A 19,107-nucleotide genomic window follows, 5' to 3' on the forward strand; every position below is an offset into this window, starting at 1 on the left:
TCTTTTCTCTTTTTCTTCCTCTCTTTCCTCTTTATTCATTTCCCTTTTTATCCATACCTTTTTATATTGTTCACTTGTTGCTAGTTTCCCTGTTTTGGATAAGATATTCTCTGCCGTCGTTTGTGACCTGAATTTAATCTTAATTGGTCTGGTCTTATCTGTACTATACTTTCCGAGTCTGAACTTCTCTTCTATTTGTTTCATTATTTCTGGTTCATCTTCCTGAACTAATTGTAGTAAACTGCTTACTTTTTCATTTTCCTCATTGATTCTTGAGGTTCTATCTGGGTTATGTTTCTCTTCCATTCCTAATATAATTATACATTTCTTTTTGTCTGCTAAGTCTCTTACAATATTCTCCTTCTGTCTCATCACTTTGATAACTGAGTCTTCAGTTTGTTCTTTCATTTGCTGTTTAATTATATCAGTAAATGCAACTTTACTGTTTTCTTGGATTGTCTTTCAACCCATAGCTTCTTTAGCTATGGCCTCTTTGTTTTCTTTATTATTCCTCTTTAATTCTTCATTCTCCTCTTTTACTTCTTTTAACTGTCTTTTTAGTTCTTCTATTTCCTTAATTAAGTTTTTGTTTGCCTTCTCTAGTGCTTCCAATCTTTCAACCCTTTCAGCCATTTTTGACATTCTACCGAACCTACTCTCCCAATGTTCAGTCATTTGTTCAAGTTTTTCTTCGAGTCTTGCCAGTCGGGGGAGGTTGGTATCCTCCCCTCCCTCCTTAAATCTATGGAAATTATTATCCTCACCTTCTATTATGCTACTCGTATCTATGTTTCTAATCTTTACATTTTTGTTAGACCCTTCATTGTCACTAAACTGGTCCGGCCCTCTTTTGTTTACATGGTGTCTGCCTGCCTGGACCAAGTCCTCTCCTTCCTCATTTCCTTCCATTTCCCTCAGTAATCCCTCCCCTTCTCCTTTTTCCTCACTTTCCCACTACACCACGAACAATTCCCCCCCCTCTAAATACAATAGGTACTTCCTTTGCTTTGGGATCCACAAAAATTTCACTTTTTCTTCAGAACGTCCTCTACGCCGTCCATCCGATGAAGTGTGTGTGTGTGTGTGTATTTACCTAGTTGTATTTTACGGGAAGGGGAGCTATGCTCGTGGTGTCCCGTTTTCATATCTCATTTTATCTAAACTATTTTTAAATTCATGTATTGTTTTTGCACACACCACTTTCTCATCTAACTTGTTCCAACTGTCTATTACTCTGTGAGGAAAGCTGTTCTTTTTCACATCTCTTCTATAGTCGTCTTTCTTGATTTTATTTCCATGTCCTCTTGTATTTCTGTCATCCCATTTTATCAGATTCTCTCTATCAATAATTTCTATGCCTTTCATGATTCTGTAAATAGCTATCAAATCTCCTCTCTCTCTTCTTTGCTCTAGTGTCTGTAGTTCAAGTTTTGCTAGTCTCTCTTCATATGATAGTTTTGAGAGTGTTGGTGCCAATTTTGTAATTGCTCTTTGTATTCTTTCAAGTTTTTTTTATGCATTTTTTTGCACTTGGTGACCATATCGTTGCTGCATATTCCAATCTTGGTCTTATCAGGGTGATTAGAATTTTCTTCACCATTTCTTCATCCAGGTATGTAAATGCAACTTTGATTGTTCTTATTAAATTATAGGTTTCTCCAAAAATCTTATTTATATGTTTCTCAGGTGACATATTATTCATAACACTCCCAGGTCCTACTGTATTGCTCTTATCTATACTTCTGATCTTTACATTTTTTTAGACATTTCGTCGTTGCTAAATTGGTCCGGACCTCTTTTGTTTAGATGGCGTCTGCCTGCCTGGGCCAAGTCCTCACCTTCCTCATTTCCTTCCATTTCCCTCAGTAATCCCTCCCCTTCTCCTTTTTCCTCACTTTCCCCTACACCACGAGCAATTTCCCCCCACCCTGTAAATACAATAGGTACTTCCTTTGCTTCGGGATCCACGAAATTTCACTTTTTCTTCAGAACGTCCTCTAAGACGTCCGTTCGTTGAAGTATTTACCTAGTTGTATTTTACGGGAAGGGGAGCTATGCTCGTGGTGTCCCGTTTTCATATCTCATTTTATCTAAACTATTTTCAAATTCATGTATTGTTTTTGCACACACCACTTTCTCATCTAACTTGTTCCAACTGTCTATTACTCTGTGAGGAAAGCTGTTCTTTTTCAGGTCTCTTCTATAGCTATCCTTTTTGATTTTCTTTCCATGTCCTCTTGTATTTCTGTCATCCCATTTTATCAGATTCTCTCTATCAGTAATTTCTATGCCTTTCATGATTCTGTAAATAGTTATCAAATCTCCTCTCTCTCTTCTTTGCTCTAGTGTCTGTAGTTCAAGTTTTGCTAGTCTCTCTTCATATGATAGTTTTGTGAGTGTAGGTGCCAATTTTGTAATTGCTCTTTGTATTCTTTCAAGTTTTTTTATACATTTTTTTGTACTTGGTGACCATATCGTTGCCGCATATTCCAATCTTGGTCTTATCAGGGTGATTAGAATTTTCTTCACCATTTCTTCATCCAGATATGTAAATGCAACTTTGATTGTTCTTATTAAATTATAGGTTTCTCCAAAAATCTTATTTATATGTTTCTCAGGTGACATATTATTCATAACAATGACTCCCAGGTCCTTTTCATTTTCCACTTTTTTTTATTCTTTCTTCTCCCAATTTATATGATCCTGTTATTCTGTTTTTACTTTTTCCAAATTCCATTATACTACACTTCTTTGTATTGAACTCCATTCCTATACTTTGTTTAGATCTCTCTGTAGTGATTCACAATCTTCTTCCGTGTTCACTTTTTTCAATAGTTTTGCATCATCTGCAAAGAAGCTCATATAGCTTTCAATTCCTTCATCCATATCATTAATATATATAGCAAACATTATTGGGGCCAGAACCGTTCCTTGTGGAACACCGCTTATTACTTCATCCCATTTTGAGTGTTGGTCTCTTATTACTACTCTCATTTTTCTTTCTTGCAAAAAGTCTTCCATCCAATTTAGTAGTTTGCCCTGTATTCCTCCTTCAGTTTCTAATTTCTTAAGCAACTTTTTATGTGGTACTTTGTCAAAAGCTTTTTTTAGGTCTAGAAATGCGCAATCAGCCCATCCATCTCTTTCTTGTATTATATCTATTAGCCTTGAATAGAAACATATTAAATTGGTGACGCATGATCGTCCTTGTCTGAATCCAAATTGTCTTGGATTTAGCACGTTTTTTTCTAAATATTTTACCCATCTATTTTTGACAATTCTTTCACAAATTTTTGCTAATGTACTTGTTAGAGAGACTGGCCTATAGTTGTTAGGGTCTCCTTTATTTCCCCCTTTATATATAGGTACTATATTTGCTTTTTTCCAATCTTCTGGAACTTTACCTTCTTTCAAGGAAATGATTATTATGCTATGTATTATATCTGCCAGTTCATTCCTGCATTCTTTCAAAATCCAGTTTGCCATTTCATCTGGTCCATGCGATTTTCTGACATCAAGATTACTCAAGTGTTTCAATATTTCATTCTTTGTTACTTCTATTTCTTTCATAGGGGGGACTTTCTCTTTCCATTTAATCTCTTCAGGTTGTATGTTCTCCCTTGTAAACACAGATTTAAAATGCTTATTCATAATTTCCGCCATTTCAATTTCCTCTGTGTATTCAATTCCTCCTTGTCTTAATTTCTCCAAATCTTGTTTGTTTTTCAGTTTGTTGTTTACAAATCTGTAGAATAGTTTTGGTTGATCTTTACACTTTTCTATGACATCTTTTTCATATTTTCTCCTTTCCTCTCTGCATGCTTGTACATATTCATTTCTATAACAAGTATATATTTTCCATTTTTCTGGTCTTTTGTTTTTCTTCCATTTGGCCCAAGCTTTGTCTCTCTTGTCTTTTATCTCCCTACAACTTTTATTGTACCAGTACTTTATATATTCTATTTCCTGTTTTTGTCTTGGGACATACTTTTCTACTCCTTTTTATAGATTTTTGTCAAAATATTCCATTTCTCTTCTACTGTTGTATCTTCTTTCTGTATTCTTTCACAGTTTTCATTTTGGAAGAATTCTCTTATTTTATCAAAATTTGCTTTTTCATACATCAATCTTCCTTTTCTATAGTGTTCATTTCTTTTCATGTATTTTTTCTCATTTAGTTCTAGTTCTATCAATATGTGGTCACTTTTGCTTATTGGTGCCTGGTATTCTATCTTTTCCACTATTTCAGGTTCTGATGTGAATATTAGGTCTAGTCTCGATGGTTCTTCTTCATTTCTATATCTGGTGTTCTCTTGGATCCATTGTGTCATTGTGTGGTCAGTAATCATCTCAAGTAGAACACTACCCCATGAGTCTTCTCCACCCTTTACGGTCATCTCTTCCCAGCATATTTCTTTGCAATTATAGTCGCCCATCATAACTATTCTTCCTCCATCTTCCATTATCTTGTTTAGTGTTATTCTTGTGTCTTCTAACATGCTTTTATGTTCATTCTCTTCCCACGAGGCTGTTTTTGGGGGCACATAGTTTATTACAAATTTTCTGCTCTTCTTATCTCTATCTTCTACTTCTATCATAATCATCTCTACTGTATTGTTCCCATATGTGACATTCTTCACGCTTACATCCTTCTTAGTCTGGAACATAACTCCACCCCCTTGTTTTTTCTCTCTGTTTCTAATCCAATAATTATATGTATTGTGTCCTATGCTGTTGGGTGGTAGTGGACCTTTTAATTTTGTTTCAACAATTCCCATTATGTCCGGATCTTTTTCTTTCAGATATTTGTTCGGTTCATTCAGTCCTGTTATTAATCCATCTATATTTGTGTAGGATACTCTTAACTTTCTGTTATTTCCATTGTATTCTCTGTTTCTTTTGTGTTTCTCTCTTTTATGTTCCATTTCTTCAATTTCATATTCACTACTCTCCAGTAGAATTCTTGTTTTTCTGTCTTTTCCTTATTTCCTCCTCTCTTTCCTCTTTATTCATTTCCCTTTTTATCCATACCTTTTTATATTGTTCACTTGTTGCTAGTTTCCCTGTTTTGGATAAGATATTCTCAGCCGTAGTTTGTGACCTGAATTTAATCTTAATTGGTCTGGTCTTGTCTGTACTATATTTCCCAAGCCTGAATTTCTCTTCGATTTGTTTCATTATTTCTGGTTCATCTTCCTGAACTAATTCTAGTAAATTTCTTACTTTTTCATTTTCCTCTTTGATTCTTGTGGTTCTATCTGGGTTATGTTTCTCTTCCATTCCTAATATAATTATACATTTCTTTCTATCTGCTAAGTCTCTTACTATATTCTCCTTCTGTCTCACTTTAATAACTGAGTCTTCAGTTTGTTCATTCATTTGCTGTTTGATTATGTCAGTAAATGCAACTTTGCTATTTTCTTGGATTTTTTTCCAACCCTCCTTGTTGTCCTTGTTATTCTCCTTTAAGACTTTATTCTCTTCTTTTACTTCTTTTAAATGTTTATTTAATTCTTCAATTTCCTTAGTTAAGTTTTTGTTCGCCTTCTCTAGTTCTTCCAATTTTTCAACCCTCTGCACAATGTTGTTAACGTGACCAAACCTAAATTCCCAGTGCTCGATCATCTTATCGAGTTTCTCTTCTAGTCTTATTAATCGGGGGGGGGGGTTGTGTCCCCCCACCCTCTTTAAATCCCTGGAAAATATTCTCATCATCTTCTACTGTATTGCTCTTATCTATACTTCTAATCTTTACATTTTTGTTAGACATTTCGTCATCGCTAAATTGGTCCGGACCTCGTTTGTTTAGATTTCGTCTGCCTGCCTTGGCCAAGTCCTCACCTTCCTCATTTCCTTCCATTTCCCTCAGTAATCCCTCCCCTTCTCCTTTTTCCTTACTTTCCCTACACCACGAGCAATTTCCCCCTCACCCTGTAAATACAATAGGTACTTCCTTTGCTTTGGGATCCACAAAATTTCACTTTTTCTTCAGAACGTCTTCTAAGCCGTCCATTCGTTGAAGTGTGTGTGTGTGTATTTACCTAGTTTACCTAGTTGTATTTTACGGGAAGGGGAGCTATGCTCGTGGGGTCCCGTCTTCATATCTCATTTTATCTAAACTATTTTTAAATTCATGTATTGTTTTTGCACACACCACTTTCTCATCTAACTTGTTCCAACTGTCTATTGCTCTGTGAGGAAAGCTGTTCTTTTTAAAATCTCTTCTATAGCTGTCTTTTTTTATTTTCTTTCCGTGTCCTCTTGTATTTCTGTCATCCCATTTTATCAGATTCTCTCTATCAGTAATTTCTATGCCTTTCATGATTCTGTAAATAGCTATCAAATCTCCTCTCTCTCTTCTTTGCTCTAGTGTCTGTAGTTTAAGTTTTTGTAGTCTCTCTTCATATGATAGTTTTGAGAGTGTTGGTGCCAGTTTTGTAATTGCTCTTTGTATTCTTTCAAGTTTTTTTATACATTTTTTTGTACTTGGTGACCATATCGTTGCTGCATATTCCAATCTTGGTCTTATCAGGGTGATTAGGATTTTCCTCACCATTTCTTCATCCAGGTATGTAAATGCCACTTTGATTGTTCTTATTAAATTATAAGTTTCTCCAAAAATCTTATTTATATGTTTCTCAGGTGACATATTATTCATAACAATGACTCCCAGGTCCTTCTCATTTTCTACTTTTTTTATTCCTTCTTCTCCCAAATTATATGATCCTGTTATTCTGTTTTTGCTTTTTCCAAATTCCATTATACTACACTTTTTTGTATTGAACTCCATCTCCCACTTCCTACTCCATTCTTGTACTTTATTTAGATCTCTCTGTAGTGATTCACAATCTTCTTCAGTTTTCACTCTTTTCAGTAATTTTGCATCATCTGCAAAGAAGCTCATATAGCTTTCAATTCCTTCATCCATATCATTAATATATATAGCAAACATTATTGGGGCCAGAACTGTTCCCTGCGGGACACCGCTTATTACTTCATTCCATTTTGAGTGCTGATCTCTTATCACTACTCTCATTTTTCTTTCTTGCAAAAAGTCTTCCATCCAATTTAGCAATTTACCTTGTATTCCTCCTTCATATTCTAATTTCTTAAGCAACTTCTTATGTGGTACTTTGTCAAAAGCTTTTTTTAGGTCTAGAAATGCACAATCAGCCCATCCATCTCTTTCTTGTATTATATCTATTAGCCTTGAATAGAAACATATTAAATTGGTGACGCATGATCGTCCTTGTCTGAATCCAAATTGCCTTGGATTTAATACGTTGTTTTTTTCCAAGTATTTTACCCATCTACTTTTGATAATTCTTTCACATATTTTTGCTATTGTACTTGTTAGAGAGACTGGTCTATAGTTGGTAGGTTCTTCTTTATTTCCTCCTTTATATATAGGTACTATATTTGCTTTTTTCCAATCTTCTGGAACTTTTCCTTCTTTTAAGGAACTGCTTATTATGCTATGTATTTCGTCTGCCAGTTCATTCCTGCATTCTTTCAGAATCCAGTTTGCTATTTCATCTGGTCCATGCGATTTTCTGACATCAAAATTACCCAAGTGTGTCAATATTTCATTCTTTGTTACTTCTATTTCTTCCATAGGGGGGACTTTTTCCTTCCACTCAATCTCTTCAGGTTGTATATTTTCCCTTGTAAACACTGATTTAAAATGTTTGTTCATAATTTCTGCCATTTCCATTTCCTCAGTGTATTCAACTCCTCCTTGTCTTAATTTCTCTAAGTCTTGTTTGTTTTTCAGTTTATTGTTTACAAATCTGTAGAATAGTTTTGGTTGATCTTTACACTTTTCTATAACATCTTTTTCATATTTTCTTTTTTCCTCTCTGCACTTTTGTACATATTCATTTCTATAACCAGTATATATTTTCCATTTTTCAGGTCTTCTGTCTTTTTTCCATCTGGTCCAGGCTTTGTCTCTTTTGTCCTTTAACTCCCTACAACTTTTGTTGTACCAGCATTTTACATATTCTTTTTCTTGTTTTTGTCTTGGGACATACTTTTCCACTCCTTTTTTGTAAATTTTTGTCAAAATATTCCATTTCTCTTCCACTGTTGTTTCTTCTTTGTATATTTCTTCCCAGTTTTCTTGTTGGAAGAATTCTCTTATTTTATCAAAGTTTGTTTTTTCATACATCATTCTTCCTTTTCTATATTGTTCATTTCTTTTCATATATTTTTCTTCATTAAGTTCCAGTTCAATCAATATGTGGTCACTTTTACCTATTGGTGTTTTATATTCAATCTTGTCCACTATTCTAGGTTCAGATGTAATTATTAAGTCTAGCCTCGATGGTTCTTCTTCATTTCTATACCTAGTGTTCTCTTGTATCCATTGTGTCATTGAATGGTCAGTAATCATCTCAAGTAGAGCATTTCCCCATGAGTCATCACCACTCTTTACTGTCATTTCTTCCCAGCAGATTTCTTTGCAATTAAAGTCGCCCATCATAACTATTCTTCCTCCGTCTTCCATTATTTTAGTTAATGCTATCTTTGTGTCCTCTAACATACTTTTATGTTCACTCTCCTCCCATGAGGCTGTTTTCGGAGGCACATAATTGATCACAAATTTTCTGCTCTTCTTATCTCGGTCTTCCACTTCTATCATAATCATCTCTACTGTATTCTTTCCATATATGACACCTTTCACGTTTATATCCTTCTTAGTCAGGAACATAACTCCACCCCCTTGTTTTTTCTCTCTGTTTCTAATCCAATAATTGTATGTATCATGTCCTACACTGTTGGGTGGTAGTGGGCCTTTTAATTTTGTTTCTACAATTCCCATTATGTCCGGTTCTTTTTCTTTCAAATAATCATTCAGTTCATTCAATCCTGTTATCAATCCATCTATATTTGTGTAAGACACTCTTAGTTTTCTGCCACTTCCATTGTATTCTCTGTTTCCCTTATGTTTTTCTTTAGTATGTCGAACTGCTTTATTTTCATGTTCACTACTCTCCAATAGAATCTCTCTTTCTCTGACTCCGTTCTTTCCTCGTTTTTTGCCTTAGCTTCAATTCTTTTCTGCTTTTCTGCCTCTCTTTCCTCCTTATTCATTTCTCTTTTTATCCATACCTTTTTATATTGATCATTTGTTGCTAGTTTCCCTGTCTTGGATAGAATTTTCTCTGCCGTTGTTTGTGACCTGAATTTAATCTTAATTGGTCTGGTCTTATCTGTACTATATTTTCCGAGTCTGAATTTTTCCTCAATTTCCTTTATAATTTCTGGTTCATCTTCCTGGACTAATTTTAATAAACTGCTTACTCTTTCATTTTCCTCCTTGATTCTTGCGGTTCTATCTGGGTTATGTTTCTCTTCCATTCCTAATATAATTATACATTTCTTTTTGTCAGCTAATTCTCTTACTATATTCTCCTTCTGTCTCATCACTTTAATAACTGAGTCTTCATTATGTTCTTTCAATTGCTGTTTGACTATGTCAGTGAATGAAACCTTATTCCCTTCTTGAGTTATTCTCCAATTTTTAGCTTCTGTAGCTATTTTCTCTCTGTTTTCATTACTATTCTTCTTCAATTTCTCATTCTCCTCCTTTACATTTCCTAACTGTCTTTTTAGGTCCTCTATTTCTTCAGTTAAGTTTCTGTTAGCCTTCTCTAGTTGTTCCAACCTTTCAATTCTCTGGAAAATGGAGTCTACGTTACCTAACTTACGCTCCAAGTCCTCGATCACCTTATCAACTCTCTCCTCTAGTCTTATCAGTCGGGGGGCGGGGGTTGTGTCCCCCCCACCCTCTTTAAATCCCTGGAACATATTCTCGTCACTTTCTTCTGTATTGCTCCTCTCTATACTTCTAATCTTTACATTTTTATTAGACATGTCATCCTCACTCAGTCTTTTGTTTACCTTCCGCTTGTCTGGCTGGGCCAAGTCTACTCCCTCCTCATTTCCTTCCATTTCCCTCAGTAATCCCTCCCCTTTTCCTCTTTCCCTACTTTCCCACTACTCCACGAGCAATTTCCCCCCCACCCTGCAAAAACACTAGGCACTTCTCTTTGCGTTGGGTTCCACAGACTTCAGTTTTCTTCAGAACGTCATCCAAGCCGTCCATTCGCTGAAGTGTGTGTGTGTGTGTGTGTGTGTGTGTGTGTGTAAGGTCACAGCATTAACTATAGATTGGTCATATATGAGCTCTGAGCTCTCATCCAGGAGGGTAATAGCTGATGATCATGAGTCCAACTCGTGATCCAAGACCATGGTGGTGAATAACGCACACAACTCCTTGCCCACAAGAACTGGAGTGCCAGCCTAGAGTATTTTAATAATTTTCAGCCCTATGAACTCCAGACCAGTGAGTTAATGGTCAAGTGCAGTTCCACCATACCAGCAAAGAAGCAATCCTTGTGTAATCCTGTTCGCAACTCTCTCCTCTACAAAACAATTTTCCTCAGTGAAAATCAACTGAGCACTTCTAATTACCGAAGGTCGTGTTACCAGGGAGTTCCATTCCTATGCCATGTCGTAAACCTATTTTTGGCATAGATTAGAACCAGCCTAATTAAGCACCTTCCATGGTGACTGCTTTTCTTTTCTTTGGTGGACTGCCATCAGAAAATTCTGCCTTACACTTGGAAGCCATAACAAAAGGCACCCCCCCCCCCCAAAAAAAATCATAATAATAATAATTAATAATAAGTAGTACAGAAGCTCCTCTACTTACGTTCATTCGTTTTACGTTTTTTCGATTTTACGTTTGAACTGACGGTAAAAAAAAAAATTGTAAAATTTTTTTTTTTTTGAGTGAATTTTTTAGTTTACCGCGCTCTCCGTAGTTCAAACGATACTTGCGCACGACGCTGCGTCCATTGTTTACATTGCGCAGACGACAAACTGAAAATGCCTTGCCTCCTCCTCCACCATCTCAATTTATGTTGCTTGAATTTAATCTATTTGAAATTAATGTTATTATTTTACAATGTTATGTGTTTAATTAATGATTTAGGGGTGTTTTGTAAGATACGGTAATAGAATTTACCAATGTATAGTACAGTAACAACTTACGCTCATTTTCAACTTACGTTCGGCCGTTCGGAACGTAACTAAAACGTAAGTTGAGGAGCGTCTGTAATCTAAAATGGTGCACAATCTTCAGTGCACCATCGCATGACAACGTATTCCTCTGCCTGTTCACCAACTAGGTCGTTGTATTATCAAAAATGAAAAATAAAAATTAAAAAAAATCAGCCAAGGGGAATGTACAGGGACAACTACTGCCAGCATCATATTCACAAAACGGTGGAGGTTGAGATCATTGTAAACCGAGGATTTGAGTCGATATCCCTTTATAGAAGACCTCTACTTCCACTATTACCTTAGAGATTGCATCCCTGTGTCTCAAGATATCACTGATAAACCTGTGGAACAGCTTAGGTTCAGATTTGCAGTTAATGATAATGCTCTTTTCAAGGTTGTCCCTCTCTATATGGGTCTCTTACAAGACAGACCTGAGCAATGGCTTGATTATTTGTGTCTGCCTTGGCTGTATGATTTGTTTCTTGTCTATCTCCATTAACTAACTGAAATTAAAATGCTATGGTCATTTTCTCAGGAGATATATGTGCTTTCATAATATCTATGTACTAAGGGTTTCATCCACATTATAAAGGAAGATGCCAGCCAAGGCATGCACCTCCACCCAATTCCACTCCTATCTATCACCCATTTATATCCCTCTCATCTTAGCTACTTGTGGATGAAAGGTCATCCCTGTCTCCTGCTCCCTGCCTGGGTCAGAAAAAATGCAGCAAGACAAACCATATCCACAGTAGGGCTGGCTGGTTCATTTACATAGTGACCCTCCCTCCTTGTCCCCTCTTGTGAAAAATAGGGAAGACAAATTATCTCCATTCACAATCACTCTCCACTCACACCTACCCTCTGCCTTCTCCCTTCCCTGTTCAAAGCTCCTTTCACCCCATCATTCCATCTCATTCTTGTTCTTCCCCATGTTCTCTGGTCAGTAATAAGTCCTATTTCCTTGGAGTGTTTCCTCCTCTTATTTGTGCCATTCCATTGCAATATTCAATAAAGTGTCACTTCAGGAGTTTTCATTACCACATGCTTCCTATGTGAGACTGTTTCTATGTTACTAACTTAAGGTAGCAAGAAGAGGAAAGCAGTTGCCGATGTCAGCTCTCTTTACATGAAAAGATAAAGGAAATACAGTCAATATTGATAAAGAAAGATCCTGGGCCTGGTCTAGAGATTAAATGTTCTTCCCCTATGGCTGCACCTTCTGATGGAGGTGCAGGTATTGACAGGTTTTTTAAGACAGACAGCAGGGAGATAAGTCTCTCTGATGTCGGTTTCGCAGGACCACAGTATGTAGGTAGCTGTCACTGATTACATCAACAAAATAATCTCTCTAAAACCATTGAATTCATGTTTAGGATAACTGTTCCCTCAATTTTTTCTGATAAGAAACCTGTAGGCCTCACAGTAAATGTTACTGGTCCTTAGGCCCTCCCATTTGATCTCTCTGGGAAGAAACTTTGGACTGATATCTGTGCTGTATTTGTGTGAGACTATTTCTGTCAGTGACTTATGGTAGGAGGGGAGCAGCTGCCAGTTGTCTCCTTATTTGAATGGGTGGTGGAACTTTATATATATATATATATATATATATATATATATATATATATATATATATATATATATATATATATATATATATATATATATAAATATATATATATATATATATATATATATATATATATATATGCACATACTAGCCAAATTACCTGCACATTGCTGCTGGCAAATGATGATCATTCTAATCTTTATAGAATTTGTGGAGAAAAGTTACATGTATCAATATAACTCAATGGAAAAGGTAACAAAAATAAAATGTTAAGAAAGTAAGAAAAAAATAAATTTGAGTTCATGAATAATCCCTAACCTAACCATACCCCACCTAACTTTAACCCTTAACCCTAACAAAAAAAAATTATATATATATATATTAATTAGATATAGTTATCCAAGTACCTGGAGTGATAGGGTATCAGAATATATATGGTTATGGGGGTCTATCTCCAAAACCCTTGGAGGAGTTCGTGAACAGACAGACAGACAAATGAAAGATAGTTATCCAAGTACCTTGGGTTATAAGGTTTCAGAATATATATGGTTATAGGTGTCTATCTGCAAAAACCTAGGAGGAGTTCGTGAATAATCCCTAACCTAACCATATGCCACCTAACTTTAATCCTTAACCCTAGCCAAAATAATTTTTTTAGAAATGAAATATAGTTATCCAAGTACCTGGAGTGATAGGGTATCAGAATATCTATGGCTTTGGGGGTCTATCTCCAACACCCTAGGAGTTTGTGAACAAACAGACAGTAAGAGGCTACTACTTTATTATAGTACATATATATATATATATATATATATATATATATATATATATATATATATATATATATATATATATATATATATATATATATAGAGAGAGAGAGAGAGAGAGATAGAGAGAGAGAGAGAGAGAGAGAGAGAGAGAGAGAGAGAGATCATAGGCTCAGTCTGGAGAATGAGTGTTAGCCCCTTGGGGCTGCACCTATTGACAGAACTTATGATGTTGATGGTTACTGAAGATGGGTGGCAAGGAGATGATTCCCTCTGGTATTCATCTTGTAGGACCACCTTGTGCAGGTCCCCATCATGGGTCCCTTTTTGTTTATCTCCCAGATATATTCAAAGGACTTGGTGGATTTAAAATGGTTCTAATTCTTTATCATTTTTTCAATAAAGTTGTCATTGTAAGAACAATGTTATCCTTTTACCCAAGTTTTCAAGCAACAACAGAACTGGTAATGCACTGAATATCACATAAGGTTTTAAGTACAGAGTACATATCTTCAAATACATAAGGCTTATACTCAACATGTTAACATAAACAATACAAGAATGTGTTGGAATAAAACAGAAGTCTTCAACAAACCTTTCATATGATCTCTGTCACACTGTTTCTTAATGCCAGTGACCAAGCTCATAACCTACATGATCAGTTGGCTAGCCCATGGAGTATACCAAATCTAAGCTGTATGGATCTAACAACCCCATAGAGGAGAGAGAGAGAGAGAGAAAAAAAATAAATAAAAAGTAGCTATGGGTACTTACGAGGATTCCTGGGAGGCAGCTTTGGAGGTGCTGGAGTTTCTGTGTAATTAAGGGAGTAAACAGCATTATTCAGTGTAATTACCCATATTTAAGCTATATTCATGGATATAAACATCTAATACATAAGATACCTTTTAATAGCTTACTGTCAAGGTTGATTGGATACCGTGGTGTCTGTAAAGAAAGAAAAAATATATATACATATATATATATATATATATATGTGTGTGTGTGTGTCAAAATAATTGAAATAATTAATAATGTGTTAGAAAAAATTTACAGGCTCATTTAGGGATAAAATGACTAAATGCAATTAAGTATTTTCATAAATTAGTTTTCAGTAGCTGTGATTACTCACCTGACTGGTATTCAACACCTGTTCATAATCATGGTCAGCACTTGTTTGCTATGGAGAAAAAAATATTATTAGCATTCTTCAAATGCCTGAAAGGCACATTTTTTTTTTTTAAACATTAACTACACAAACAAAACATAAACAACTATAACATCAGAAATATATTGCATTCATGGGTATATTATGAAGTCAACACATATCTTATCATATTCTAAATATTCAGCATTTGGGCATGATAAAAGAATTACTTTTTAAATACCAGTTAACTAATTTGTTTTATACATGAATGATACTACAAAAAAGGATGGGATGATATAAAACTAGTTTTCCCAACAGAACCCTAAGGTGGTCTTTAAATGTATAGTTGTTATACAGATGAGAGTAATAGGGAAGAGATAGACAGTATGTTTCTGAGAAGGAGGATGGATGTGTTGGCATGAAGTAAAAATAAGTTGAAAGAGAGGGGTGATTTTGAATTTGAAAGTGGTAGGGAGGGATTTGGGAGTGAGAAGAGGATGAGGAAGGGAAGGGGTGGCTCTACTAGTAAGTGAAGAGAAGGGTGGAGTGGAAGGAGGTATCTTCAAGTTTAATGTGAATGAAGGTGAAACTGGGAGGAGAGATAAGGGTCTCTAGTGCATATGGGCCTAGTAGTGAGAAGAGTGTAGAGGAAAGGGAGGCTTTTTGGATAGATTTAAAAGAGTACTTAGAGTTTTGAGAGGAATATCAATGTAGTGGTGTTGGGAGATCTCAATGCTAGAGTAGGGGATGAACCAACAGATGGAGTGACTGGATAAAGTTTGAGGTGCCATGCAAAAATCATAGTGAAGAGCTGATGGTGGAGACATGTTCAGAGAGTTGATGATAGCTAACACAGTGTTTAAGAAAAAAGTCAAGCATAAGTACACAAGGGAGAGGGTGGTGGATGGAAGGGAGGTTGATAAGGCATTAATGGAATATGTAGTGGTAAAGTGGAAAAGAGTAGTAAGAGTTATGATGTCCATGTTCTTAGGGGAGTGGGGAAATATCAGATCATTTTTCTGGTGGAAGGTAAGGTGAAAGTAGAGGATAGGTGGAGAAAGAGGAAAAGGGTAGAAGGTAGAGAGATCCTTAGAGTAAACTGTTTAAATGAAAAGAAGCAGGAGTACAAGGAGAAGTTGAGAGAAGTGTGGGAGGTGGTAAAAGATAAAGTAGAGGTAGGAGTGGAGGAGGAATGTGGGTGTTTCAAGGAGGAAGTCACAAGGCGTGCAAAGATGGTATGTGGAACAAGGAGGATGGGAGGGAATAGAAGGAAGGGTGGTGAGTGGTGGGATGATGAAATGAAGAAGGTAGGCGATGAGAAGCAAGCATTTATGGATTGGTTGCAAAGTAGGGAGAAACAAATGAGAGTCAAAAAAACAACCATAATATAAAAGAGGCAAAAAAGTTGTTAAATGGGGGAAGAGTATGGTAGAAAATTTTTGGAAGTAATAAAAAGATGTTCTGGAATGAAATCAAGAGAGGAAGGGGAGGTGAGTCAAGCAGAGAAGAAAAGGTAAAAGGTGCAGATGGACAGATGTTAACAGAAAAGGAGGGGGTAAGGATAAGATGGGCTGAGTATTTTTGAGACCTGTTGAATGTGGAGGAGGATGTGGAGGGATTGGTGGTAGCAGTGGGGGTTGCTAAGTAAATGATGATGATGATGGGAGAGGAAAATGGAGGAGAAATAAGAAAAGATGAGGTACAAGTAGTTTTGAAAATGATGACAGGAGGTAAGACACCTGGGTTAGATGGGTGTCATGCATAGTGTCTGATGAGGTGAGGTACAGTAGTAGTGGACTGGCTTGTTAGGTTGTTTAATGTGTGTCTAAGAGAGGGTAGAGTGCCAGAGGACTGGAGGAGTGCCTGTATAATTCAACTTTAAAAGGGAAAAGGGGACAAATGTGATTTAGTTGATGTAGAGGGATCAGTTTGTTGAGTGTAGTTGGGAAGGCTTATGGGAGGGTTTCAATTGAAATGGTTATGTGAGGAACAGAGGGAATTGGTGAGGGACAGTGTGGGTTTAGGAAAGGTAGTGGTTATGTTGATCAGATGTTTGTAGTAAGACAGATATGTGATAAAGCTTTAACAAAGGGTAAGGATGTTTTTTGGGGCCTTTGTGGATTTTGAAAAGGCTTTTGACAGGATAGACAGGAGACACTGTCGGAGGTTTTGCAGATATATGGGATTAGGAGAAAGTGGGTGGGAGACAGGAATGACCATTCATCCACAAGGAGCTAAAAAGAGAAGGAAACAATGGTTGTGGATGTGAGTGGAATGGTGGGGGTAAAATATGTTGAAGTGGTTATGTGCCTTTTGACTTGGCCACCTCACTTGTAATGGGGAAAAAGCCCTTGGTATATATATGCATACATATACCAAAGGCTTTTTCCCCCTTACAAGGGAGGTAGCCAAAAAAACAAAGGCATAAACAGTGAAACAGTTAATGCCAGAAATATACACGAATTCAAAAGCAAACTAGATGTAGAGAGATACAAAAACGGGTCATAATGAGCATAGCTCCAGGCCTGTAAAATACAACTAGGTAAATACATACATATATATATATATATATATATATATATATATATATATATATATATATATATAAATATATATATATATATATATATATATATATATATATATTCATTCACCTTTGAGAGGAAATTAGGCTCTAATCATAAAGGAATGCTGCATGACTCTGCTCCAATGGGATGTCACTGAAGTCCCTAAAATACTGACTGCATACAACTTATACAGAATACCCCATATAGGATTCTACTAAAATAAGCATTTCTTCCTCTAAAAATTAGAAAATGCACAATTTGCAGGATCCAGGACCAACTTGATACTAGAGTTTATAGTGATAATTATGGAGAACTTATGATGCAGAGCTAGTTTTGACCATGTACAATAACCCCCAAAATATTTATGGTATACAAACATCATAAAATCAGTGTTTTTTTAACTTACCACTGGTTGGGTGTCATTGCTTTCCTCCTCCTTGGAATTCCTCCATCTATGAAAACCAGAAGAATCAAGATTATATATTTATATACGAGGTATATTCAATAAGTAGTGAGTAAATTTCTGGGGAGGCATTCACTATTATTCAATCAAAAAGCTACTTCATTGTGAATTATACATACATGTTGTCTATAAAATCACTAATTGGCACCTTTCTATGTTAATAGGTTTGAGTGCAGGAGTATATGTTGTGGAACCAGTTTGATCCAGTTTGCCAGTCTGTCAACACTTGACAAGATGACGATGAGTAATGTTACGCCATCAAATTTTGTGTTAAATTTAAGAAAACCCAAACAAGAAGTTTATGGAATATTAGAGGAGGTCTATGGGGATGAACTGATGAGTAAAGCAAGTTTCTATAGGTAGTTTAAACGATTTTCTGAAGGAAATGAACAGATTTTGGATGAACCCAGGTCTGGAGCACCAAACAGTGCACGTAAGGAGGAAAACATTGAGGAAATGTGAATGTTAGTGATGCAAGACTGTCGAAAAACTGTGAGGATGAAATCTGAAGCTGTTGGTATTAGTATTGGCATAGTGGATACAGTTCTGACAAAAGATTTAAAGCTCCACAATAGCCAAGTTTGTGCCAAAGATGCTCTCCAACAACCAGAGGCAGTTTCAAATGGAATGTTGCATTGACATTCTTGACATGATAGCAGCTGATTCAGGTTTTTTTAATAAGTTAATGACTTGTGGCAAGAGTTGGGTATTCACCTACAACCCTAAGAGCAAACGTCTGTGCCCAGTGGAAACATATGTCGTCCCCTAGTCCCAAGAAGGCAAAGATGAGCAGGTTGTAAGAGAAGGCCAAGGTCATTCCTTTCTTTGACTCCAAGGGGCTCATTCACATTGAATGGGTTCCTAAGGGTCAAAGCATCAATAAGGAGTATTACCTTAAAGTTCTGCAAAGGTTCAGGGAGAGGATGAGGAAGAAGAGGCCACAGCATTGGTGCAGTGGTGTGTGGTAGTTCCACCAGGACAATGCACCATGCCACAGGTCAATACTAGTAACCACATGGATGGCCAGCAGGGGCATGAAAGTGTTACAATATCCACCCTACAGCCCGACCTGGCCCCTAGTGACTTCTTCCTGTTCCCACGCATGAAAGACAGTCTCACGGGAGTCAGATTTCAATCAACAAAGGAGCTGAAAGAGGCATCAAAAAATTACCAGAAGGGACTACTGAAGAAGGACATTGAGGAGATCTTTCAGGATTAAGAGAGACATCTGCAAAAGCGTGTAGGTGTGAGAGGCCATTATTTTGAAGGAAACAAAGTTTTGTAAGCTTACAAAAATAATAAATATCTCTCTTGAAATTTTCTCATCATTTATACCTTGTGTGTGTGTATATATAAATATATATATATATATATACATATATATATATATATATATATATATATATATATATACATATATATATATATATATATATATATATATATATATATATATATATACATACATATACCAAGGCTTTTTCCCCCTTACAAGGGAGGTAGCCAAAAAGGAAAAG

At 36.1% G+C, this 19,107-nt stretch overlaps 1 protein-coding gene across 1 annotated transcript in view; it reads right to left on the reverse strand.

Moving 5' to 3' along the window:
* LOC143022814 (uncharacterized) overlaps positions 1 to 19,107 on the reverse strand; it is a gene marked incomplete at its 5' end in the record, with an annotated part of 149,122 nt that overhangs the window by 83,386 nt on the left and 46,629 nt on the right. Inside the window, 4 exons of the mRNA XM_076181192.1 lie at positions 14,188 to 14,226; positions 14,334 to 14,361; positions 14,546 to 14,593; positions 17,534 to 17,579. Of these exons, the coding sequence (XP_076037307.1) occupies positions 14,188 to 14,226; positions 14,334 to 14,361; positions 14,546 to 14,593; positions 17,534 to 17,579 (161 nt within the window). The remainder of the gene's footprint in view (positions 1 to 14,187; positions 14,227 to 14,333; positions 14,362 to 14,545; positions 14,594 to 17,533; positions 17,580 to 19,107) is intronic.

The sequence above is a fragment of the Oratosquilla oratoria genome, unplaced genomic scaffold (genome assembly GCF_046742065.1).
Source record: "Oratosquilla oratoria isolate Oo_2021 unplaced genomic scaffold, ASM4674206v1 SCAFFOLD186, whole genome shotgun sequence".
NCBI lineage: Eukaryota > Metazoa > Arthropoda > Malacostraca > Stomatopoda > Squillidae > Oratosquilla > Oratosquilla oratoria.